The sequence below is a fragment of the Manihot esculenta genome, chromosome 1 (assembly GCF_001659605.2).
Source record: "Manihot esculenta cultivar AM560-2 chromosome 1, M.esculenta_v8, whole genome shotgun sequence".
Taxonomy (NCBI): domain Eukaryota; kingdom Viridiplantae; phylum Streptophyta; class Magnoliopsida; order Malpighiales; family Euphorbiaceae; genus Manihot; species Manihot esculenta.
In genome coordinates, this window is record NC_035161.2 from 214,371 (window position 1) to 230,623 (window position 16,253).

The window sequence follows — 16,253 nt, forward strand, 5'->3', positions numbered from 1 at the left end:
TATTGCTCTTGGAAAATAGACAATAACCTTCTTGAGTGATCTCTTAGAATCTTAACTCCAAAAATATATGTAACTTTCCCCATATCCTTCATCTCAAAATTATATGAAAACCATTCTTTAGCGGTTGCAATATGCTCACTATCTTTTCTAACTATTAGTATGTCATCTACATAAAATAATAAATTACTAATTTGTCATTAGATGTTTTGGTATATTCATAATGATCCTCATTGATCATAGTGAAAATATAAGACATTATTACATTATGAAATCTAATATACCACTAATTTGAAAATTATTTAAGACCTTAAATTGACTTTAATAGTCTACATATTTTGTACTCTTGGGCATTTGTGATGATACCTATGGGTTATTTCATGTAAAGTTCTTGTTCTAATTATTCATTGAGAGAAGCAGTCTTCACATTTAAATGATTTAAGATTGAAATTAGCAACTAATGCCAAATTAATTTCATCAAGGTGAATCTTATAGCCAGTAAAAAAGTTTCTTCATAATCTATTCCTTTCTGCTGTGCACCCTTTGGCTTCCAAATGAGCTTTATATCTCTATATATTATCATTAACTTTATGTTTAATTTTGAGAATCTACCTATTCTCAATTGCTTTATATCCTAGTGGAAACTCTATTAATTACTAAACTTTATTTAATTTTATTGACTCCACTTTCTCTTTCATTACTTTAATCAATTTTTTCTTAATTGAAGATCTAAGAGCCCCATTTACATTACTCATTAATGAGTTGTAAAACTCATAATTTTTTCCTTATTTAATTCAATAATTTTGCTGTAATTTTGATATAAATATTTAATTTTACTTGAAATTTAATTTTAGACAGGTTTTTGAGCAGAAGTTGAGAAAATGAATGAAAAAAGGCTGAATTAAAAGATTTTTGTATTGGGAGGTTGCAACATTGGCCAAACCTATAACCCAAGGCGATGGGAAGTTTCAGAAAGCGCCACCTCAGCAAATTTTGCCACCAAAGCAAGGATAAGATAAGTTTCAAGTTGGATCAAACACAATCAGATTAGGATAGGGATAAGATAAGAGTAGTAGAGTTTATTTTAAATTATTAAATTCTATCTTTTTGTGCCTATACAAAGGCTTCTAAAATTAAACCTAGGCATTATATTTTCTCCTCTCCCTTTTCTCCTCTCTTGCTGTCGCCCCCATCTTCCTCTCCATCTAATTCTTTTCTTTTTCTTCTTCTTTTCTTTTTCTTTTCCTTAGTTGTTGCAATTTTATTATGGCCTTTAGAGGCTAAACAATTATTTTCAATTGAATGTTAAATTAAATTGAGGTTTTATTCAAGTTGTGAGGTTATGTGCTTTAATTTTTTTTCATCTTATTTCTATTTTATGTTAATTTCTGAATTCAAGGAATATTACCTCCATTGTTGTTTTCTTGAGAATTCAAGGCCCATTGAATCTTTTGAAAAGACAACATATTGCTAATTAATCTAATTAAATCCGTAATTATTTAATTGGATTAATAACAAATAGCAATTAATATATTAGTTTATATTAAGAAATTAGTAGATTTAATTTAAATAAAATGTATTTTTTTATTGATCAATTTTGGCTTCTTCTCTCTTAATGCAGTTGACTAATTAAATCTACATGCGTGTTGGGGTGATCTAGATTGTACAATATCTCAAGTCTGTTTTAGAGAAAATAAGGATATCAATCATGAAATAATACAATGGTACAGGCGCTTAGGGCATCTATAATGTTTTGTCTTAGAAAAACTTTATCCTACTTTATTTGCTAGAACTCAGTTTGGTTCATTATTTTGTGATGCTTGTGAGTATGCTAAGCACACTAGAACTTCCGATCCTTTGAGTCATAATAAAAGTTAAATTCCTTTTGTGACTATTCATTCTAATGTTTGGGGGTCTATTCAAATTGTCTCCTTATTTGGTAATAAATGGTTTGTCACTTTTATTGATTGTTACGCTCGGATGACTTTGGTATATTTGATTAAAGCGAAAAGTGATGTCTTTTCTTGTTTTCAATCATTTCACAAAGATGATTTGTACTCAGTTTGAGACTAAGAAAATTTTGAGAACTGACAATGGAAGAGAATATATGGATAGTAGGTTTTTTGCTTATTTGGAGTCCCATGGGATAGTACACTAGACAAATTGTCCTTATACTAGTGCATAAAATATGGTTGCTGAAAGGAAAAATAGGGATCTATTAGAGGTAGCTCGATCTCTTTTGTTCACCATGAACCTACCCAAAGCATATTAGAGAGATGCAGTTCTTGTATTTGCTTATCTTATCAATCGAATGCCCCCAAAGCCCTTGACTTTATGTGTCCTTTGGAGGTTCTACAAGGAAGGAATTCATAAATTATTCCACAAAGTATTTGGGTGTGTTTGCTTTGACCATACTAGGATAGTGGGAAAGTTGGACCCCAAAACCCTTAAATATGTGTTTGTTGGGTATTCTCTTCCACAGAAGAGATACAGGTATTATGACCCTCAATCTAGGAAATACTTTGTCAATATGGATGTTACCTTCAGAGAAACTAAAGTCTATTCCAGGACCACCCACTTACCTCTTTAGAGGGAGAATAATGAGTAAGAAGCGGTGATTCCGAATTTAGTGATTCCGAATAATCTAGTTCAGAAAGAGAGTTTTAGTAGAAAGAGGGAGACGTCTTATCACTAGGAGAGAATTGGATGCTTGGATAAGACGAATTTGAGGAGATATTCAAGGAGAGACAAGGCAAAAGAAGTCATTATGCAGCCTACTTAGAGTCAAGAATATTTCTTTTCTTTTGGTGAGTCACCCTCAACTCTTGAATGCTCCAATGATTTAGATAAACTTATTGCACAAATAAAAGGTGTTAGATCTTATACTAAATATCATATTTCTAACTTTATTTCTTATGAATCCTTGTCTCTTTCTAATAGAGTCTTTGGCTTGTCTATTTCCTCTATGTCTATTCCATAGAATTGGAAGGAAGCTGTCGGAGATCCTAAATGGAAGGGAGCAATGATTGAAGAGATGAAAGTACTGGCAAAAAATGAAATATAAGAGCTTGTCTCTTTCCCACCTAGGAAGAAACTAGTTGGCTATAAGTGGGTATTCACAGTGAAACACAAAGCTGATAGCACAATTGAACGGTTTAAGACCAAATTAGTTGCTAAAGATTTCACCCAAACCTATGAAGTGGATTATCTAGAGACATTTACTCCAGTTGTAAAAATGAACTCAATCAGAGTCTTATTATCTTGTGCAGCTAACTTAGACTAGGATTTACTGCAGTTCGATGTGAAAAATGCATTTTTCCATGGAGATTTAGAGGAAGAGGTGTTCATAGAGATCCCTCCTGAGTTTGATGGTGAGGAGACACAGAGAAAAGTGTGCAAATTAAAAAAGACTTTGTATGGACTAAAACAATCTCTCAGAGCTTGGTTTGACAGGTTTAGCAGAGCCATAATGTCCTTTAGTTAGCAACAGAGCAGTGTAGATTACATTCTGTTTATTAAACATCACAAAGGTAAGATCATCTTTCTTATTGTGTATGTTGATGATATAGTGGTGACAGGTGATGATAAAGAGGAAATGACTCAACTAAAAAGTTTATTGACTCAAAAATTTGAAATAAAAAATCTAGGAAAACTTCAATATTTTCTAGGTATTGAGGTGGTTAGATTAGAAAAAAAGGGATTTTTATCTTCCAAAGAAAATACATTTTGGATCTTTTTGAAGAAACTAGTATGTTGGGATGTAAACTAGTTAAATCTCCCATTAAAAGTACTTACAAAATGCAAGCAAAAACTTGTGGATATTGAAAAATTAATAAATTAGTAGGAAGGTTGATTTATTTCTCACACGCTCGATCATATATAGCATATACTGTTCGCTTAGTCAACCAATTCATGTATCACCCTTGCAATACTCATATGCATACTTTCTTTTGCATATTGAGATATCTAAAGTCTACGCAAAGAAATGGTTTCTTTACTCCTAATATGGTCACTTCCGAATTGAAGTTTTTAAAAATGCAGATTGGACATGATCTCTTAATGATAGAAAATCAACCTCTAATATCCTTTAAAGTATTAGACAAATTTACTAGATTAAAATCAAATCATATTCGCATTAACTCAATTAATTAAATAGTAAAATGATTTGTAGGAATATTTTTACATCTATAAGTATTAACTCTTAATTTCACTTAAAAGAGAAAATTAATAAAATACTCATTCTAACAATTACTAATCACTCGTCAGCTATTTTTGCTTTTATCGGTTGAGAAACAAAGCCCATGCTATTACAAGTTCAATGTCAATGGTCTCGTGCCCTTCCAACAGTTGATCTATCTCTTCTTGTTGTGATTCTCAAAACTATCATTCGCCGCTGTTACAAGTTCATAGGAATTAACATTCTAATGGAGGTCTGCTCACTCTCAACGACTGCTAGGTGTCGCCGTCAAAATTTGAATGGTGAGAGACGGCTTGACACAAATGAAATGGGCAGAGGGTATTGCAAGCATGTAGATTCTGTAATTTTTTTTTTTCGATTTTTTATATACTAATATTAGGATAAAGATGATAAGAGAGAATAAATACTCTTTTTTAAATTCTTTTATCATCTAAAATTTGCAATCCCAGTAAAAAGATTTTAATAATATTTAAATTGAAATTAAATAGTTTTTTTTCCTCAAAATTTAAAGAAATAAATTAATAATTATACAATTTTTTTAATTTTCAAGTCTTCAACTGTTTAGTTACTTAAAATTAATTTAAAAAAAAAGCTAAAAAAATTCCATTAGAAAAGAGATAATTTTTTTTTAAATAAAATAATAAAGTAATTAATAGTAATTTTCCCTTAATTATATTCTCAAATCTTCATCTCTCTTCCAGGCGATGGACTTTCCTTTTTCAGATTTTCTCTCTTCGGTTTCCTTTTCCATTTCCATTTCGATGACCAACCCCAAGTTTAATTATCAAATTTAGTACCAAATTAAGCAATTTCTTCCGTCTTTTACGAACCAAAACCAGTCTCTACTCTCCAAGGTACGCACTTTCGTTTCTCCTGCTTCCTTTCTCTTATGCAATGGAGAAAATCACTTCAACTGTTGTCTTCTTACCATGCAATTTTCATCTGGGTCCTTCTTTTAACGAGTTCTTGAATTGATTGTTACTTTTTTTTCCTGTTTGATGCTTCATTTTAATTCAACAAGTGAATTCCTTTTCTTATTCTCCTTCAGACTTCGAAAAATTTGATGTCTTTGACATTATTACGTTTTGGGAAAGAAGCCTAATTTCCATTTTTTTTAAGCAAGTGAAGTCTTGTTTTCTAGGCTTGGGATCAATTGGGATCAGATGCAGAATGATTATGGCTTCAATAAAGAAAGCACCACAACTGGTAGTAACCAGTGTGGTAATTCACTCTCACCTGAGCTCGACCTTGAGAAGCAGGACAACCCCAAAATCTTGCCGCAACATCGCAGTGATGGGTCCCCATCAAAGAATTCTACCCTTGAGCCTGATCCCACAATTCTCACTATTGTAGTTTCTAATGCTGAGGCTCATGCGGACCCGGCTAAGAAAGAATTGCCCAGTGTGGATTCTCCCAAAAAAGGATACTTGTCGAGGTCTGCAAGCTCCCATGAACAGTGCAGGTACTCCTTATAGTCTTCTTTCCCTTTAACGAACTGCAATTTGTCCTTTGTATTTCCTTATACTTGCTCTTGCTTGCCTCATGAAGAAAAGTTATTAACATAATGGAATTTCGGTCTATACCGGCACCATAATATCAGATTTGGGCGGGGGGGGGGGGGTGTAGAATTAGAGATCCATAGAAAAACAAGGATATAGGCTGGTATGAGTAGGAAATAGAAAATATCTATTCTAGTTCTATCATCACCTATGATATTGAATCTAAAAGAAATTTTAGAGAATGTGTGCTACCCTGAAATTTTCTTATCTTTCCTGCATGATAAGAGGAAAAAAAATTGGGTCAAATGAAAATGATCTTGTCAATCGGGGGCCTCTAAATTTTGTGTTTTGCTAGATAGTTTTCCATTGTCATTCCATTTCAGCCTAATTGTTACCCTATTAGTAGTATCCTTTTGAGTATTTTTACTTAGAGAATTCTTCATTTTGCTCCTGCAACACAAACATATAGATTTTCTGGAACCTTTTGCAGATGCTTTATTCTGGTGGTTAATACAAAAAGCTTATTGTTATTGATGTGATGATGCTGTATTTGATAAAGAGGAGATCTATTGCCATTGCATTTTACTATGACTAAAAGTCAAAACAGAACCATGAGGCACGTAACAAAGATTAAAAATTAACTGGAACATATGTGAGCAATAACCTAGGTTACTTTTTATGTTGTTCTTCAGAGTTTGTCAGCAGGAGAAGGAGGAAGTTCTTATAGATCTTGGATGCAAATGTAAAGGTGGTCTTGCTAAAGCCCACCGCTCATGTATAGATACTTGGTTTCGTACAAGAGGATCAAACAAGTGTGAGATATGCCAGTAAGTTATTTACAATGACTATTTGCGGTTTTTAAGTTAGCAAAGCTCTGAAGAATGTCTCAATGGGATTTAACTTCTCTATGCAGAGAGGTAGCTGTGAATGTGTCACCTCCGGAATCTCAGACAAGTGTAGGTATTCTGTGTTGGATGTCCTTTAAGAGTATGATAAATGTCTATGGGTGGCCTCTACAATTTTTATCTAGTCTAAATTTGATGAATTTATTGGGTTTTTTTGGTGTGATGCTATAATCTCTTTGAGTCTGCCTCAGCTGGGCTAAAACTTGGCTTGCAAAATATAATTCTTCTGTCAAACGTGGAATGCTATTTTCCTAATTAATTAAAGTGCTGAATGTTAAGCTAAGTGGCATATTTTGAAGAAACTGGAAAAAATGGGAATTATAGTGTGTGGGAAAGGTTCTGCTTATTGAAATGAGATCGGTCCATCAGCTAATTGTCCAGACTGCCTTCTGCTGATGCACAAGCATTACTTGTTTGCTATGAATTTTGAAAAACCAAAGAAGTCAATTTGGATATTGAGTTTGTTGATAGGCTTTGATGTGCTATTTGTAGTACAATTTTTTTTTTCCCTTGTGTTTCATGCGGCAGGCAAATTACTGGGTTTGGAGGATCGACCCAACCTTTAGACCACGAGATCCTGAAAGGGTAAGGAGGTTAATGTGGTTAATATACTGACTGTATGCTTATACTTATTTTTGAGGAAAATACTGTTCACTGTGTTGTGGCCTCATCTCTGAAACAGGGTTGTTTTAGTCCACTTTGGGTAGCATGCACAATTCTTATTGGTGGTCTCTTGTTGGATGTTCTGATATCCATTACGCTTGGTGTTTCTGCTCTGCCTGTTAACATTATATTTGGTAAATGAACATCTTGATCCTTCTTGATATGCAAATCCATATATTATGAAATAGAGAATATGCTTATTGATTTTGAAACTAAGAGGCTTTTGCAGGTGTTATTGTCATTCTTGGACTTGGAACTGCACTTCGGCTAGCCCTGGAATTCTGCCGTGAGTGGAGTTTCAGGAGAGTAGTTGAAAGGGTGGATGCTAATGTGAATGTCGGGTACCATCCCGCTTTGTAGGTAATCTGTATAGAAACTCTTAACTTATTTAGTTGAATTTAAAATAGATTTTAGACTTAGCTATCTTACAATAGTCAAGTATTAGTGCAGTTTCTTTTTTTGTTGATAATCTAAAAGCACCTTTTGTTGTTCTGAATATTGATTTGCTCTATTGCATCCTTGCTATGTTGGATATCTTTTTCAGTCTTTGTATACTGATTTGAATAAGTTGTGCACTAAGTTTATTTGTTGATGCATATTGAAAGAAAGATGCTAGAATTGTTGGAGATATTGATTTAGAAGGTCATTTGTGGAGCATAACAATATAGGGAAACTCTTACCTAGACGTTGCCAGCATGAACCTAGAGCAGTAAATATATGGGATTTTATAAATTATAATTGTTATGTGGACTCCATTACAAATTTATGCTTTGAGTTTATGTAAACTCGGTGTAGGCAAGTTTTTTTTAGAATTCATAATCCATTTCAAATGAGGCTGACCTTTTACTAAGAGCAATAATTAGGACGTAATGAACCAAGTTGCTTGTCAACTATTTAAGACTCGGCTAGATAAAAGCTCGGTTAGATGTATGCACTTTTTCAATGAGTTATGCTCGAGCCTAATTTTTATGTCTCTTAAAAATTTGAGCTTACAGATATTCATCTCAATGAGATTCAAGAGTTCATTTGTTTTTTTTGGTCAGTAAGAGTTCATTTGTTTAATAGGGCCATGAGCGGCTTTTTGAATATGTTCTTGTACCTAAAATTATTTAGTTTTAAATTTAGTATTTTTTAACATAAAATTCATTGACGTTGTGAAGTCGAGCTGCTCATGTATTTTATTCAATAAAAGTTTGGCTCGTTTTGGCCCATTTTCTAGATGAATCAAATTTGAGTTTATTGATATTTATTTTGGATTTGAAATGACTGATTTCAAGTTTGAAAAATATTTGATAAACCAAACTTGAATTCTTTAAAATTTGACTAATGAAGGATGGCACCTTGGGAGCTATGTCCTAGAGGCTGTCTTTGTTGGGTGACAGAAAAAATGAGCTAATTTTTCTCTGAATTCTTTTCAAATTCAAAATTCATAAATTTAGCCATAGATCGGTTCAAACTGTCAATTAGACTGATGCGGTTCATGAATCAACTTGGAATCGGGATCTAGGACGCCGGTTTCAATTCCTTCTTTTTTGAACTTGAATTGAAATCATCGTAAAAGCTTAGTTTCGAATTGAATGTTCTAAATTGAAACTAGCTTATTCTTTTTTTTTTTTAAGAAAATTTATATTGATTTCTTTTAATCTATTTATATTAGAAATTGAATAAAAAGTTTTTATAAACTTGTATCTTGTAAATCAATATTTTATGTATTGTATTTTAATATTATTGTTTTCAAATCAGGATTGAATTGGAATTTTATTGTTCCGAATTGAAATATTCAAAGGGAATCATTATAGGTGGAAATCGCTTTCAGTTGGAATAATATCAAATTGAAATCAATCTGAATCCTAAAGTCAATTGAACCGGTGGTTCTGGTCTGGAATCGGCTGTTGGTAGGGGTGTAAACGAATCGAGCCGAGCCGAGCTATGAAGAGCTCAAGCTTGGTTCGTTAAAATTTTTTCGAGCTCGAGCCGAATTCGAGCTTTACTCATATCGAACTCGAGCCGAGTATTAATAAGTTCAAGCTTGGCTCGTTTAGCAAACGAGCTTAGACGAGTCGAGCTTTTATCGAGCTGAGTCGAGCTTTTATCGAGCTGAGTCTCAAATAGTTCACGAATAATTTAATTTATTTAAATGTATAATGAGTTTTAGTTTAAAACTAATAAGTTTAAAACTAAAATAATTTTAGATAAATAAGTACATCTATAAATTAGCATGTAAACTTATAAAAATGAGTTTTTAAATCTTAATGATCTAAATATATGCAAGTTTAAGAGTATAACTAAGGTATATAGAGATGAATTTTAAAAAATTCAGATTTGACTCATGAAAGTATATGCAGGATTTAGTTTATTTCTCTTATGATAGTAATTTCAGTTTACTTAACGAGACTGTTCACAAGTCTATTCGCGAGCCTGCTCATGAACTTAGAAACGAGTCGAGCTTACGAGCCTTAACGAGCGAGCCTAAAAATTAATCTCGAGCTTGACTCGTTTAGAAATCGAGTCGAGCTCGGTCGAGCTTTTATCGAATCGAACCTCGAATAGCTCACGAACGGCTCGGCTCATTTACACCCCTAGCTGTTGGGTCTGGTTTTCCATATAACAATAATAATATAAGTGGTGTTTTCAAGTGCGGTGAATTATAGTAAATATTTGGTTTTTTTTTTTGATTTTTGGAGATTTGGAGTGAAAAAGTAAAAATTATATTTAATTTTTTATATTATGAAAAAATTTTTAATTTAGTTTTATATTTTTGAAATATATATTAAAATATTTTTAAAATTTTAAATAATTATTTCATTAAAAAATCTGTAAAACATTTGAAGAATTAATTATTAAATTTTTTAAAATTTTAAAACATTTTAACTGAACTATCACTTACTAATGAGTTTTTAAAACATAAAAGAATTAAAGGATCATTTACTAATAAGTTTATAAAATATGAAAGAATTAATTAATTGATTTTATAATTTTTTTAATGTAATATTTTAAGAGACTAATTAATTATTTTTTTATACTATAATTATTAAATAATAACTTGAAAAAAAAACTATAGCACGTGAATCCATCTGTTAAATAACAGGGGCAGACGAAAGGGGGGAAAAAGTGGGAATATTGCTTTGCAAAAAGATGTCGCATCCATATTAACGTACAAGTAAATATATTATATTTTAATGTTTTTTAAAAAATGCAGGAGCAATAATAAAAATGAAAAATTTAGGATTTTTTTTTTTTGGAATATTTCATTGAAAAAGTAAAGTTGGCATAACATAATGCTAAATTTAAGGAACCATTGGGCCGTCGATTGCATAAGAAGTCAGGGTTATAAACGGTTTTGGAAACTGTAAAATGGGCAGCTTGATTTCTTTATTTTGGTGCAAGAAATTAAATATGCCTTTGGATTATACAATGATTCAAAAATACTAAATTTTATATTTTAATTTAAATTGTTTTTTAAATTATTATTAAAATATTAAATAAAGTAATATAATTGCAGAATATGAGCTATAAATATATTGTTTTCTCAAATATAAATATAAATTTTTACTTATATATAAATTCACATTTACATAAAATGAACTCTGATCATTTCATAATTTTGCAATTATTTTTTTTTCTTTTTTATTTTCTTCAGAATTCAATTTTAGATCCCTAGATTAACAATTTGGGTGACAAGATTCATTTTTTTAATCAATTAAGTTTTTATTTTAATTTATAATAATTGAAGAATTCACATGAGATAATAATTAAGAGAATTAAAAAAATGTGATTTTAATTATTATTTATGCTAATACAAAAAGTTATAATTTAATCCATTTTATGTTAAATTTATTTTTATTATCTTTTAATATTTTTCTGTAAAGCTTGCTAAATAATCTTTCAAGTGATAATTTTATAATTAATAAATTATTTTTTTAATATTATAAAATAGCACATTTATTTTATTAAAGAGTAATTAAAATTAATTTTTAACTTTAATATTAATAATACCTACAACGCGTTAATTGACTATTAGTTTAATACACCACTTAATTTGAATGAGGTTAGAAATTTAAATACTTAAAATATTTTTCTCGGCTGAAAGGAAGCCGAAAATCCACGGCACTCGAGAACGTAGCCAAGGCAGGGCAGAGGGGGAAGTATACACTTTTTAGCTTTAGCAGGAAATTATTGAAAGCGGTCGTCACTATAGTAAAACTCAACTAGATATTGTCATTTAACCAGTCATAGTGCACCACGACGACATGAAGTTTCCGCGTTGTGATTCCATAGGCTGCAAACAAATTATTTCAGTGAGAACGGAGTATAAGATTGAGATCATAGACGTCGAAGCTAAGAAAGCTGAAAAGCCTCTGTTGCATCACCAATTTTTCACTGGAATTTAGTACTGGAAATAGTAGAAGAAGAGAAAAAAATGGGAGTTTTATCGATGGAATCACTGCCTCTGGGGTTTAGGTTCCGGCCAACTGATGAAGAGCTCATCAACCACTACCTTAGGCTCAAGATTAACGGCCGCAATTCTGAGGTCGAGGTCATCCCCGAGGTCGACGTTTGCAAATGGGAGCCCTGGGATTTGCCTGGTTCGTCTTTTACTTTCACCACTCTAGATAGAAAAAAGGATAGCAGAAAAACCCTTTTTATGTAATTTATGTATATTTTTCCTGCTAATTTTCTTTCTTGTTTTTTGTTTAATCAAAAGAAAATGATAAATAATCAGGGAACATTTCTGAATCTTTGATCAATTTTCTTTCCTTTATTCCTTATGAATAATTTCCCTTTTTTTTTCTTCTTTTGTACATTTGTCAGTTTTCTTAATCAGCAAGATTCCTCTAATTTTGACTAATTATTCCTATGATCTTTTACTAATGTTGAAGTTTAGGGTTTATTTAGTTTATTAGTATAATTTATAAGTGGATGATTTGCTCAAATTTCTGCAATTTTGTGGTCAGGGTTATCTGTCATTAAGACGGATGATCCAGAATGGTTCTTCTTTTGCCCACGTGACCGGAAGTATCCCAACGGCCAACGTTCCAATCGGGCTACGGACGCGGGCTACTGGAAAGCAACGGGCAAGGATCGCACCATAAGAGCTCGAAAGTCAGGCTGCAATCCCACCTCCATTGGCATGAAAAAAACCTTGGTTTTTTATAGAGGCCGTGCTCCAAAAGGTGAGCGAACCAACTGGATTATGCACGAGTACCGGGCTACCCTTAAAGATCTTGATGGTTCTGCCCCTGGCCAGGTTCCCCTCCTCAACTTTTATTCTTTCTTTTTTAAATTATTTTTTCTTCAAATTATATTACAATTGGCTTCCTTGTTTACCTTCACTGTTCTTTTGAGTAAATACCTTCATTATGATTATATTGTTCCATTTTGTTTCTTTGCACTCTATTTCCAACCTTACCTATAATATTTAGAGCTTCATATGGTGCATATCATCAATCAAACAACTTTACCACCTCCTCATTTTACTTTTAGTTACATTTGTTGGTTGCATAATTGTGAACTTGTTTTTTCAGCTCATGATTTTCATATGAAGCACAAGTTTTTGTGTGTAGTTCCCAAGAAATTGGTTGTCAAGTTGAGTTGTCTAAAAATGTTTCTTGCTTTTCATCTGTGTTCTCCTGATTTCTATCTACGCTTATAAAGTAATATAGTCTGTCTATTATTAATCATAGGGAAAAAGTATAAAACAAATATGGCAAAGTCACCTACTATTGTTAAACCTACAACCATCTCTTAGTTTAGATAACTTTGTCAAGGGGAAAAAGATCTGATTATAAAGAGGTAAGTACGATGTTGTTGGGGCAGTGTTGATAGCAAATGATATACATTGAAATCCTGAGCTGGTTTTTGGTGCCTTTTCTCTCACATAATTCATTTTCCAGAGTTATCTGGGGATCCTCCTTTTTCCCCCTCTCCTGCATGATGCATATACTGACAGAAATGCTTGAGCTAATGATAATGATGTGGATACCTTATTATTATTATTATTATTATTATTATTATTATTTGTTTCTAACTCATTGTTTTCTTCCTTCACCTGGTATAGGGTGCTTTTGTCCTCTGTCGCTTGTTCCGGAAGCCAGAAGAGAAGATTGAAATTGTGAAATATGATGAAGTAGACCAAAGTGGATATTCACTTACCACTTCTAAGTCCTCACCTGATGATACATCATCAGATCTAGTTCAAGAAACAGCAACATCTGCTGTACAACCAAGAAAACCATCTGAAGGTATAGGAAGGTGGCTGATAGATGAGACAGATAACATGACAACCCCTAGTGCTTTGCTACCTGTTGATAGCTGCTGCAATAGTCTTTCAGATGTTGAAGATCATGTAGCAGAAATGACAACTATGGTGATGAGATCTGGATTCTGTTGCGTGGCATTTTATAGTTGACATTTCTGCTTTTTTTTTTGGGATTAATGTCTTGAGAATGTGTATTATTCATTTTTTTTTGGGCCTTTTCTCTTTAGGTACATCCACAGCTAGAAGAAAATTCTTGTCAATTTGGGGCTACACCTGGTGAAATTGATTGCAAAGTGTTCTCACCGATGCAACCACAAATCCAAGAAGACATAGCACACTACATGGATTCTCCTTATGCCGATTTCGGCAATGATCATAATGGTTTCCATTTTCTGGATGGAACTAGTGAACCTGATGTCTCCTTAACAGAGTTGTTGGGTGAGGTCTTCAATAACAACGATGACTTTTCTGGCGAAGAATCAACTAGCCAGAAGAATCCTGCTGTTGGAAGTGAGACTGATTTATCTGGGCATAGACCACCAGTTAACTTCCGTGTTATGGATAGTGGCATATGCCATGGAGCTGACACAGAAATGGCTCAAGTCCAGGTAAAGATATGGTCTTATGGTAGCTTTCTAACGTCAAGTTTGGCAGCTTGTGTTTGGCTTTTGTTTAGCTCCTGTGCTTTTTTGAATGTTGAATTCTATAATTGTTTGGAAATTTTACTTTTTTTTTAATATTGCAATTTAAGCTGTTTGATATACTTTATTTGATGGCTATTTCCAGTTTGGCTCCAATTTTAATTTTGATCATATCCAACCACTGATATTTTTTTCCAAAATTTTTATTGTTAAAGAAAAAAAAAATCCTGTTTTATCTGGAGCTGAACCAGTTAATGTGGTTCAATGCCAAATTTTTCAATCCATTTTTGACTTGTTTTGGTCCAGTTTCATTTCCAGTTGAACCAGTTTTGGTTCCGGCTCTGAACTGGCCTTTGGCCGATTTTAACTTGGTTAAACTTAGTCTTAATCCCAAGGGCATTTGCTAGCTTTGAAGAAAATTGAAGACGTTAATCAACTTGTATTTGGGAGCCTTATTGTGCTATTATAACAAGGATTTATTGCAGATGCAAGCTTCATTTGGATCTTGGGGAGCTCAAGCATCGTCCTTCGATTTTGATGGACAACTTGGAAGTAGAAATGCTGGTGGCCTTGCAAATTCTGTTGGACAAGATACTCAATTTGCCATTTCTGCAGTGGGCTCATCTTTTGGTGTATTCAATAGTATGGATGAATCAAGCAGGCTAATGAATCCTATGAACCATGACAGTGCTGTCGGTGGTACTGGAATCAAGATTAGAGCCCGCCAGCCTCAGGTGCGTCCTTGTACAGATGGCTTTGCCATTCAAGGAACTGCTCCTAGAAGACTCCGCTTGCAGAAGGAATTTTCTGCTGTTCCTCACGGAAACAGATTGGAGAAAGATAAAAATCATAATGAAGATGAAGATGAAGAGGAAGATGAAGATGAAGATGAAGAGGAAGATGAAGTGCAATCAGCAGTAGCCGAGGTAAGTGTATTAAAGTGATTGCATGTGAAAAGTCATGTGAGATGCACGCAACAATTATTGAGTCTGTGTTATCATTTGATGCAGGCAAGAGATGCAGGATATAATCCGGATTCAGATAAGTTGCTGGCGGAAAGCCAATTGCATAATTCTGACAAGGGCATAGAAATTGCCAGGGAATCTTCGTCAAATTTGAGGTCAAGGGTGAAACACACTGGTAAATCTGGGGGCGGCGAGATAGGATCATCAGCATTTCTTGATTCGGCTCCTGAAGACCATGGGCACAGCTCGTCATCAGTATATATTCTGGGAGTTGTACTAGTTCTTATCTTGTTTGTACTTCTTCTTGGAATTTGGAAATGCTTGTAATGGTATAGAATCCTAACTTGGTAAGAAGAGGGTAGTTTTATAGACTTCATTCAAATCCTTGCGCGTCTGTAATCATAAAGTGGACAAATATTGGATGACTTCTCTTGTTATGTAGCCTATATTAGTTTATTTTGTAAAAAATATCCAAGTGATGTGTATGACACAGCCATATTGAATCAAAATTTACAACTAATGTATTATTAGAACTTTAGTGAGGGATGAATTTATGAGTTTGGTCATTTTCAGGGACTTTTTTGTAAATCAACATATATACTAATATCTCAATTCTTATTGACAACTTAGGCAACTTTCTTGTAACCACTAAACGTTGCTTATGAGATCTTAATTTAAGGAAGATAAGATGCCAATAACAAATTCTAAATGCTTATGAGCTCTTTTCTTCATTAGTTGTTTAGCATGATGAAGATTGAGAAACAACCTCCACCCTAATCTCCCTGCCTTCTAGACTTCAAAAGTTGTCTTACCAATGTATGCTTGGAAACTTGTATTATACTATAATAAGTTGTCCAGAAAAACCATTTTGGCCATCTTCTATGTTGTTTAAAAGACAAAGACTGTAAATACATTAGCAATCCGTAAACTGTATTGAATCTTAATTATCTTGGAAAAAAAAAAAGAACTACTCCAAAATTTACAAAAAAAATATAGAATCTTATCATATATAATTGTCCTCAACTCTTCATGTATCCTTACCACTTCCTTAGTAGAAATCTTCGCCACTGTCTTAGAAGTACGCGGATGATGGAGAAGTATAAAGGGTCCTAACTTAGAGAAGTAT

The 16,253-nt window shown here is 32.9% G+C and overlaps 2 protein-coding genes across 3 annotated transcripts; both read left to right on the forward strand.

Annotated features, from left to right (window-relative positions):
- The first annotated feature begins 4,876 nt into the window (after nt 1-4,876).
- Nucleotides 4,877-7,798, forward strand: LOC110629027. Of its 2 annotated transcripts, none has more exons than XM_021775865.2 (7): nt 4,877-5,049; nt 5,324-5,657; nt 6,387-6,521; nt 6,608-6,650; nt 7,128-7,184; nt 7,282-7,396; nt 7,492-7,798. In XM_021775865.2, the coding sequence occupies exons 2-7, from the start codon at nt 5,359-5,361 to the stop codon at nt 7,620-7,622; spliced, it is 780 nt and encodes a 259-aa protein (XP_021631557.1). In that variant the 5' UTR covers nt 4,877-5,049; nt 5,324-5,358; the 3' UTR covers nt 7,623-7,798. The 2 variants fall into 2 exon arrangements, with proteins under 2 accessions (XP_021631557.1, XP_021631556.1); XM_021775864.2 differs by having other exon boundaries at nt 4,881-5,049; nt 5,337-5,657.
- Nucleotides 7,799-11,400: 3,602 nt separating this feature from the next.
- Nucleotides 11,401-15,669, forward strand: LOC110630164 (protein NTM1-like 9). Its single transcript, XM_021777513.2, has 6 exons — nt 11,401-11,848; nt 12,218-12,510; nt 13,321-13,629; nt 13,749-14,129; nt 14,648-15,088; nt 15,173-15,669. The coding sequence occupies exons 1-6, from the start codon at nt 11,683-11,685 to the stop codon at nt 15,452-15,454; spliced, it is 1,872 nt and encodes a 623-aa protein (XP_021633205.1). The 5' UTR covers nt 11,401-11,682; the 3' UTR covers nt 15,455-15,669.
- Nucleotides 15,670-16,253: the final 584 nt, after the last annotated feature.

What these genes read in the sequence shown, in the direction of transcription:
- LOC110630164 (XM_021777513.2), top strand. Translation starts at nt 11,683, where the DNA reads ATGGGAGTTTTATCGATGGAATCACTGCCTCTGGGGTTTAGGTTCCGG. An exon ending in TAGCAGAAATGACAACTATG is followed by an intron (nt 13,630 to 13,748) that starts GTGATGAGATCT and finishes TTTTCTCTTTAG; the next exon opens with GTACATCCACAGCTAGAAGA. An exon ending in TGCAATCAGCAGTAGCCGAG is followed by an intron (nt 15,089 to 15,172) that starts GTAAGTGTATTA and finishes CATTTGATGCAG; the next exon opens with GCAAGAGATGCAGGATATAA.
- LOC110629027 (XM_021775865.2), top strand. Translation starts at nt 5,359, where the DNA reads ATGCAGAATGATTATGGCTTCAATAAAGAAAGCACCACAACTGGTAGT. An exon ending in AACAAGTGTGAGATATGCCA is followed by an intron (nt 6,522 to 6,607) that starts GTAAGTTATTTA and finishes TTCTCTATGCAG; the next exon opens with AGAGGTAGCTGTGAATGTGT. An exon ending in GCCTGTTAACATTATATTTG is followed by an intron (nt 7,397 to 7,491) that starts GTAAATGAACAT and finishes AGGCTTTTGCAG; the next exon opens with GTGTTATTGTCATTCTTGGA.